Source organism: Corvus kubaryi, unplaced genomic scaffold (genome assembly GCF_017639235.1).
Source record: "Corvus kubaryi isolate FWS band 111438036 unplaced genomic scaffold, C.kubaryi_AGA036_p1.0 37396, whole genome shotgun sequence".
Lineage (NCBI taxonomy): Eukaryota > Metazoa > Chordata > Aves > Passeriformes > Corvidae > Corvus > Corvus kubaryi.
Window position 1 is genome coordinate 21,782,038 of NW_024581135.1, and position 9,395 is coordinate 21,791,432.

Below are 9,395 nucleotides of genomic sequence, written 5' to 3' on the forward strand. Positions count from 1 at the left end.
CCACTTGGTACTTTTAAATTCAGATTAAAACAAAATCTTACCCACACCTTGCACTTATCTGCGTCACTAATAATTTCTCCCTTTCCTCCATTAAAGTTTCCCATATTTAATTCAGTAATTACTTAACAGCAAGATGACAAAACATTTAACAAGTTTGCCTTACATTCTTAAAAAGTTCAGCTTGTAACTGTTGTTGTATGATCAGATTATTTAATATTCTGAATAAAGTTTGAGATGCTATCAACCCCCTCACCAGGTTAGTATAGTAGCATAAATGCATGTAGATTGTTACAAGACAGATACTACAAGGAGCAAAAGTAGATACTACAAGGAGCAAAGGTAGATACTGCAGCTATTTTTTTTAACCAAAACGCTTTAATCCTAACCCTCTTAAAAGAATATGCAAGATACTGTGAGGCTGACTAAAACATTAGAAAGCTGGAAGCTCTCCTTTTAATTAGGTGATCCCAAAAATGCACTAACTATTTAAAATGTAACATCAGTGTATCACAACTAAATGCCTTAGACCAAACGAAAGCAGTTGTTTATTTAGCTCAATGGGGACGCCCTCCAGATCCAAGTGGAAAACCTACCAGGGGAATCAAAATATCTAATGTACTTGAAAACTGATACGAAGTTTCCTATCACTTTCATGGATTTGTGTTTAGCTCCTTCCATCAAGAGGTGCCAGAACGTGTGTGTCAGCTAGCTTGGGAAAAAACAAATTGTGTAGAAGAACAGCTCTGGAAGTTTAAAACACAAGCAAAGGAACAAGGCCAGCAGTACAGCCTTCCACACCTAATCTGCATCCTTTGATCTTTCAAGTATATGCCACAATAATTTAAACAAATAAGATGTTTGACTGGAAGGCTTCTATGCAGTATGTCATTATCAGGAGTGTGGGGAAACACAAAAGGTGCTCCCCATCCTGTTTGTCACCGAAAACACCGACAAGGAGTAATCCATGGAGACTGAATTACAAAATTCCACCTTCCAGATATCCCAGTGACAAAGACAATAAATGCAGGCAACAAGTTGACAGTTAAAGTTGTTATCTTTAATGAAATGACTTTGGAAATAGCATCAATTTCCATGACACCAACATTTTGGGAGTCCCATAAAATGCAGTTACATTCCAATGCCAATATTACAGGCAGATCTCCATTCACATGGCAAACAGGATCAAGAAAGCAACCATCAGACAGAAGAGACCCATAGCTTCAGACAGGGCGAATCCCAGGATAGCATATGAGAACAGCTGCTGCTTCAGAGAAGGATTTCTAAAAGAAAGAGAAGGTGTAAGACCTTTTTATCCTTACAATTAAATGTTTTTCATACAGTTTAACCTCACACTTCCTTGCCACAGATTCTGAAACAGGAAAATCCAATAAATCCAAGCAATTCTTTTGCAAGGCTTTCACTCAAGATAAACTAGTTGGCAACTAAGACTAGATTCAGGTTATGCAGATGGTGTAACAGTTTTCCAAATGTGCACAGTTTTTGTGACTGTACTAATGTAACTTTTGAATTTGACTTTTCTCCATCCTCCCATGCAGAAACTATCAGCACTATGCTTCAGAAGTTTATTTCACATCTGTGATATGAGAACTATACTCCAAGGAATTCTCTGCATATCGTGTTTTAAGCAGCTCTCAAGACAAATACAGGAACTGAAACCACGTAAGAGCAGGACAAACAAACAAAGAAATATGCAGCAGTTTGTTGCAAAAATGCAATGACTATACCTTCAAGAAGTGAGAGGAGAAAATGTCCAACATAAAACTATGAAGCAATGTTCTACAACCTCTTATTGTCACGTTCACGCCAAATTCAAAACTCAATATATGAATTTTGTAGTGAAAACACTTGTTTCTTCAGGTGGAAAGTGAACTTCCTCGTCTTCAGAAGGGCTTAAAAATCCTTATTAAGAAGTAAGACTTAACTGGTTGGAAAAGTAGTGAAGAACATGAAACCTCTTCTATGCCTGTGTAAGTTCTGCTCTTTCATGATGCCACGTGAACTACTTCTATTACAGGAATGCTGTAAAATTATCTGAAAGTTCATCCCTACTACAAAATCCTCACCCTTGCCCCCTTCAGATTTCTAGAAGGAATAACTCATTTGCTGAAGTAACTGCGTATTCTGAGATGCAAAGGTGAATGTGTTAGAAAAGCAAATCAGGCCTCTATTTCTAAGCCATGATTCTGACTATGAAGACTAAAGCATACAGACTCTCATTCCTTACTACCAGTTCTCACACTGTTTTTCTTTAGGATTTTCCCCCTTACACAGAAAAGATCCAGTCTGGATTTTTAGTTCATTTCTGGAACCAAATGCTCAAACACTGGACTTCCATGACCATAAGACTGACCAAGTCTAATGATGCAATTTCTTTCATGGCTCTCCTCCAGGAAGAGTGTAGAAAGTTCTGAATTTAACAACAGAGCCATCCTGACGAATATGGTACAGTTTCATACAATTCTCTTCAGCCATGTTTGTCAGTAGCAGTAATCATTAACAGGATTTATTACTGTGCCATCATCCTTTCTACAGCTCAGCTGTCTTAAGATACATCTGCATACAATTCAAGAGTTTTTAAAGAGAGAGATTGATTACCTGGCATAACCAATGATTAGACTACCGAAGACTGTTCCAATACCAGCACCAGAACCAGCCACACCTACTGTGGCTGCACCAGCACCAATAAATTTGGCAGCAGTGTCAATGTCCCTGCTGATAGCACTAGTCTGGAATTCTCTAAGGGCTAGTCGGGAGACAGTATTTTGGGCCCCGTTAACTGTTGAGTTGCCCTAAGAAAACAAAACATGAAAAAGCATTATATTCAGACAAAAGACCAGGTGATAGTGTTATTATGCAGTTTTAAAAGCTGTATTAGATCCAATGTCTAGTTATTCGTCAGAGTGATGAGACTGTAAGAGTCATAAACTTCAGAATGTTACCTGTTCCACCTGAAAGCACCAACTTTATATGTAAAAGACTTCTCAGGGGAAACAGCAAGACAGCAATGAGTATTATCAGGTGTTTGACTTAAACCAAGTTTCACACTATAGGTATTTGAGTTAGTACAAGTGAACTCTAGGTTGAGGACATTTAGGCTCACCAGGTAATTTAGGAAGATACAGAATTTTGTTTATAAGGTACCTCTCCATTCTTGACCTCTGGCCTAGACAACACAGATGCCGAAATTGGTCTGTACAAGACTCTTGATCCAGCACGGATCTGTAAGAGAAGGAAAAAAACTATAAAAAAAGAAACACTTTAACATAGCTATTCCATACAATAGTAAGTGAATAAAACTATAAGCTACTAAGCCATTTATCTTCCTTGAAAGACAGAAATCTCTGAACAGCTGGATATCCAATAAACAATACAGAAGCAAGCACTGCCATGCAATCTGACAGCACTGTTCTTAGGAGATATTATTGTAAACAGCTGCATCCTTCAGTGAACATATACATACATTATGCTGACAGAAAATAGAGCAAAACAGCGATAAAAAAGCCCGACCGACCAGTAGGCAGTGAAACACATTTTGAAATGAATAAATAAAAGTCATCAAAATTAATTTCAAAGTTGTTAAACGCACAGATGTAACCTAGACTTTTGAATTTAGCAAGGCACAAATGAATGAATCCTTTTTCACAAGCGGCCTGCATGTGTCCTTGGGCTCCCAGCAGTCTAAGGTCATATCGGCTCTTGCACAAAGCTCTTCCTGCAGGGGAAACCTGGGCCTGCACCATGCAAAATGAGACCTTCTGCAGGCCAAAGAGGGCATTTTCATGCAGGACAGTCTCTCATCTCTGCAGGGGCAAAAAATCCCGGCCCTGCACAGGACAAGCAACACGCTGGAGTTTGACCTACAGCGAGGCACAGAGCGCAGCAGGCCCAGGAGCTGCTGGCTGCGCTGACCTCCCTCTCCTCCGCCGCCCGTGTGCGAAGGCCCCTCACCTTGGCACAGGGCCCCGGCCGCGCCAAGGAGGCGGGAAGGAGAACGCGGCGCTGCCGCAGTCTGCCCGACCCCCACCCCTTCGCCCTCGGCTGAGCAGCGCTCGGTACGGGCTCGTCCCAGGGCGCTGCCGCGGGGCTCGGAGGTCCGCCCAACCCGCGGCAGCCTCGCGGCCGTCACCGACCCTGTCGCCGACAGGGACGGAGGCGGTGAGGAGGCGCAGGCGTCCCCCGCGCACCCCCACTCACCAGGGAGGGCGAGGTGGCGAGCTTGGCGCAAGCGAACATCTTAGCGGGCGGCGTCCCGGGGGTCGCGATCCAGCGTCTCTGCGGAGAGAGCGAGAGGGTGAGGGTGCGGCGGGCGGGGGCGGCGATGGGCGCGGATGGCGCGGGTGGCGCGGCTCTCACCGTGGCGGTGCCGCGCTCGGGCCGACGGGCGGGCGGGCTGGGCCAGCTGTGCGCAGGCGCGGCGGGGCCGGGCGGCGGAAGGGGCGGGGCGCGGCCAAGGTCACTTTGTGCCGGCGCCATTGGCAGCGGCGGGGGGCGTGGGGCGCGCGCCGCTTTCCCGCGCAGCCGCAGCGCGCCCGGGGGTGGAGCCGGGGCGGAGCCGCCGCGAGGGTCTCTGTCGCGCCCCCTCCCTGGGGCTCGGATCGCGGCAAGGAAAGGGGGCGTGTCGGAGGACACCTGCTGTGTAAAAAGCCCCTACTGTTTAATTAGTCATTTCTGCACGATGAGCAGCTTCACACCCAAGTAACGAAAAAAATCCTTTTTAATCAAGATTAACCGAAATAGGATTATCTTCACTGAGTTGAGCATGTGTTCCCGAGATTCCCGCTTTAATCACTTACATGTGCTTTGATGTTTTTCATTTGCTAACGGGATTATTATTTTAATGGTCATTTGCTATTGTAAGTAGTGTTAGCGCCAACTAGTAAAGATGCTGAAAAATCGAGGTTTCGAGTAAAACACTGGAAAATATATATTTAGGTTATAAAATTTTCATTTGATACAATCTGTGCCATAAAAATCTAAAATTGTGTGCTGCAAACGCTCTCCAATGGACCAAGTAAGGGGCTGTGTGTGCTCTATTTAGGGATGGGAACAGTCTCTTAGGTCTTAGGTGCTGGGCTCCTGCAGACTTACAGGACGATTGATATTGCTGTCACTGGTTAAACCGCAGGTGCCACAAAGCTGAGACATGGTCCATATCAGCAGCTTGAACACCCTCAGCAAACATGGACAATAGGTGCTTTCAACAGCTTCATACTAATGTTAAGCATAATGTTGCTTTTATAACCTACAGCGTGGTGTCTTCTGATCATTAGGTACCGGGGAGGTGTACTCAGCTGTAGGTCTGAAGGTGAGAAACAACAGTACAATTTGAATTTCCCAGCCTTCTGCTCCCTGCCTCAATCCAGCAGCAAGCTTGGTTTGGTTCCAGTGTGCATCTGTCTTAGTAACAGAGCAGTAAAAATTCAGTCTGTAAAGGCCAGCAAAACAGCTTATAAGTTGTCAGTGGTTTTGGTTTTCTGTTTTCTTTTTTTTTCTCTCTTCACAGCTTACACGCATTTTTTGGGAACTGAGGTGCATGGGCAGATCTGCATTGTCTGCCACGTCGTTCTTCCATAGACCAACACTAAGAAATAAGTATCAATGGCAAAACCTTTTAATGGTTAGGCAGAACTTTTCACTCAAAAAAAAATTTCAGTCCATATGCTGTTGTGGGAACAAGAATTTCCAGCACCATGAATAAAACCATAAAGCCAAGGTGAATGCTGTACTGTTGGAATGACTTAAATGTGACCTGCTGCTGTACAGTAACATACAGAGTACCCCATTTATGAGGATGAGTACAACAAAGAAGATCTCGGCAACAAAGAAATTCGCTTGCTCACGGAAGGAAGTGCAGCAGTTAGAGACATGCTTTCTCCTTGGGAAACTGGAGGTCTGGACCTCCAGGCATGAAACAAACCTTCCTCCAGCTCTCATGAATGGAGAAGAAAGTGGAAATCACACTCCTGTATACACACAGCACAAAGCTGCACGGATTCAAAACTGCATTAAACGGAAACCCTCTTCTTTCACAAAAGAAGTGCCCTGTTCTGTCATAATTCCCACCCCGGAATGTTTCGCAAAAAATACATTCACAAGCTGTTTGTTGTGAACAGTGTCAAAACCACTATTAAACACTAGTTTATTGTTACTTTTAAGGCATAGCAGCTGATACTGTATTTTGAATGTGAGTCAGCTGTTCTTTTCAGGAGGATTTTGAAGAGCAGTTACTGATCTCTGGGGCCAGGCTGAGTTTAGTTGAAGCAGATCTTCATAAAGAAAGACTTGTTAATCTCACACCATTTCCTATCCTATGGCTGGCCTGCTGGTAGGTCCCCAAGGAAGTGCATCAGTGCACTAAAGACAGTGTAATTTCTAGTTTCTCACCACGTTTCTGAAAATCTTTGAGAGTAGATTCCCAGTTTTCCAATTGTCTCTCCCCATCAGGACCAGTTATGCGTGTGGACAGCAGCCAAGGATGCCGGAGGAAGTTTTCTCCCCATTTTGCCTCTAGCAAGGAAGACAGAGTGCAGATGTTTGAGCAGTACATGGTGCCTGAAGAGCCGCTCCAGTCCTCTCCCACAGCTCCTGCGGCCTTACAGCTCCCTGCTGCTGAGCCAGGTTTCTGTCAGGGCAATAAGAACAGCGACCACTAGCTGTGGTTCACCAGTATGGCCTTCTTCTTTCCCAGAAAGGAAAGAAAAAAGGTCATCCCGAGTTTTCCAAGCTTTCTAAAGACTTCTCCCGGAACCATAAAACTTCTCCCAGTCTTTTTGTCGTTACTTTTGGAACAGCAACATCTGTTTCACCCTCGCTGCCAAGCAGCTCATTTCCTAGGTTCCCCACGCAATGGATCAGTCCTACAGTGACATGCACTGCCGCTTTATAACCCTGAAATGAATTGGTATCTACACAGATCAGACTCTGAATGCTACCACGCACGAGTATCAGCAGAATGGATGTTGCATACAAATGGCATTTTTCTGGTGACTTCTTAAAGAGTACTATCAAACCTTGTATCTGTCCAGAAAGCAGGTAATAAGGCAACTTGGCTCAGTATCCATAAACTGGAATGCCTGCCTGGTAGATATGGGTTGGTTTTCCTCCAGGTACAGACAAATCATGGCAGTTGCACATTGGTTCAGTTGAACAAGTAAAATCCTGTACAAGGCTAAATAAATGAGCATGTCCTGAGTGCTTTGCACTGGAGGGTCTGCCAGAATTCAACATTTATTATTAATAGCTTATAAAAGATGAATGTCTGTATCTGAATGTTCTATATTTGCTGAAGGAGGAATCTTGGCTTTTTAAGAGAAATCCCATTGTCCAAAGCCTAAATAAAATGTTCTCCTGCTAGATCGAAACCAATTCCTTCAGGTTAAATTTTATCTCCCAGCAGAGGATTATTAACTCAAAACATGTCACACAGTCACACTAGTCTTTCTTTTAAAATCTGTTTTGAAGAGGAGATGTGTCTGGAAAACCAATATATTCCAATAACTCTTAATTGTTGGAAGACCCCCAAAGGATGAAATTGGATCAAAGGCCTCCTGAGATTATCCTAATGTTTGTGAAATATTTTAAAACTTAAGGGGTATTACCTCAGGGTTAGCTCTCTTGAACATCCAGATTTATGATGTACTTTGCAGGGCATTGATTGATATTGATTTACAAAGTCAGGGGTTTTCAGTGTTTTTCACAGCCTGGGCCATGTTTCAGTCCTACCTCTTCCATTCACAGCTCTGTGGTTGAATTTTCCCATTCAAGAATGAATCTTCCCATTCAGGACTCATAGAACTGGAGCAATGGTTTGTGGAAAGAAGATACATAAAAGAGAATGAATACACTCGGAGTATTTAAACCATTTTTGCTCTGGGAAGAAGGAACAAAGCCATTATTAGATGGCCCTGCTTTAAGTAGAAATTCTCTTGGTAGCACTGTCTTAATACCTGTTTACCTTACGGATTATTAGTAGGTGCCAAATTTTGACATAAGTAATGTTGTTTTAATTGCAGACTGGACTGGATTATAAGAGATGCTTCATAGGAATACAGATGATAAAGTTTTTTCTCTAAATTCTAAACTTCTCCTTCACAAGGGAAAGGGAGAAACTGTTTCTTCAGTAATCTTTGTCCCTGAGAGCACTTACCCAAGCAATTTTTTTTCCTAAAATTAGGTTTTTTATAGTCTCAATGGCTTCTTTCAGTGGAGAGCAGGAGGCAATTAACAAAGTAGAGCTAATTTAGGCTGTAGAGCATTCTGGTCAACAGACCATTGATTATTTTAACACCTGAGTTCTAGAAATGGGTGAGGTTAACCACAAACATCATACCATGTTCATACTAGGTAAGATTTGGAACATATGCTAATACTCTTCAGAACATTCACACAACTTGAACGGGAAATCATGATAATCCTTACAATTAAATTTTTGGGTCTTTAAGATCTGCTTTAAATATCACAATGATTATATAAGTAGGATCTGCTACACCATAGCCTATATATGTCAAAATGGGATGTTGTCAAGAGGAGAAATATTCTGCTTCAGCAGAAATTCAGCATGGAAGAGAGGCATACTCATCTTCATCCTAGCTATTGGATTCTGGTGGAAAGTGACATCAAGGCTCTAAGGATGCCAGAAAAGACTGGTGGAGCTGCTTTCCCTCTGGATAACAAGTCCTATTGTCTAGCATTCAGGTTCTACTGGTTACTTTTATGATGCTGTACAACAGTATAAACATTAAAAAATACAGCCGTCCTTTTGTAAAACCGAGCATGTCACAAGGTGGAAGATAATACTGTATTTTTGAAATTAATTTTATATGTCAGCAAAAATTATAATTTGTCTATAAAATTATGATTCCCTATTTTAATGTAACTTTTATTTGTATTTCATACAACGATAGAATTTTTTAAATTCTCAGAGATTATTGAGTGCAACCATTAACCAATGTAACTTAAAGTGGAAGGTTCATGAATAGTTTCACTTTATGCTTTACATCTATTACACTGTGTGTGTCAGCATTGCCGCATTCAGGGTGAGCTCTTGTGTTTAAATATCATTATTATGTACCTACCCAGTATTTTTTGGAAATCGATTTTTGAGTAAAATCTGTAATAAGACAATCCACTGATGTTTAAACAAAGTAATTTTTATAAATGCACAGAAGATTCAGAACTTTTAGAATGAATATATCTCTTACCTTAGAACATGAACTCCTTTAACTAAGTTTTCTTACTCATGATATTTCTCAAGGCTGTGTTGCAAAAAACAGCTGATACCTGAAATGGTCAGTCAGTTCACTGGGTAACACACACATGGATTTCTAGGTTACAAAATATTACTGGACTTAAATGAAGAGAAATTCAGCAATGCT

At 42.1% G+C, this 9,395-nt stretch overlaps 1 protein-coding gene across 2 annotated transcripts; it reads right to left on the bottom strand.

The window, feature by feature from the left end:
* Window positions 1–1,035: 1,035 nt before the first annotated feature.
* Window positions 1,036–4,441, bottom strand: ATP5MC3 (ATP synthase membrane subunit c locus 3). 2 transcript variants are annotated; one of them, XM_042041534.1, is made up of 5 exons: window positions 4,375–4,441; window positions 4,216–4,293; window positions 3,163–3,240; window positions 2,617–2,810; window positions 1,036–1,280 (listed from the first exon to the last, which is right to left on the bottom strand). In XM_042041534.1, the coding sequence occupies exons 2-5, from the start codon at window positions 4,252–4,254 to the stop codon at window positions 1,166–1,168; spliced, it is 426 nt and encodes a 141-aa protein (XP_041897468.1). In that variant the 5' UTR covers window positions 4,255–4,293; window positions 4,375–4,441; the 3' UTR covers window positions 1,036–1,165. The 2 variants fall into 2 exon arrangements, with proteins under 2 accessions (XP_041897468.1, XP_041897469.1); XM_042041535.1 differs by lacking the exon at window positions 4,375–4,441 and having other exon boundaries at window positions 4,216–4,371.
* Between the last annotated feature and the right edge of the window lie 4,954 nt (window positions 4,442–9,395).

What these genes read in the sequence shown, in the direction of transcription:
- ATP5MC3 (XM_042041534.1), bottom strand. Translation starts at nt 4,254, where the DNA reads ATGTTCGCTTGCGCCAAGCTCGCCACCTCGCCCTCCCTG. An exon ending in TCGCCACCTCGCCCTCCCTG is followed by an intron (nt 3,241 to 4,215) that starts GTGAGTGGGGGT and finishes CTTCTCTTACAG; the next exon opens with ATCCGTGCTGGATCAAGAGT. An exon ending in CAGAGGTCAAGAATGGAGAG is followed by an intron (nt 2,811 to 3,162) that starts GTACCTTATAAA and finishes TTGTTTTCTTAG; the next exon opens with GGCAACTCAACAGTTAACGG.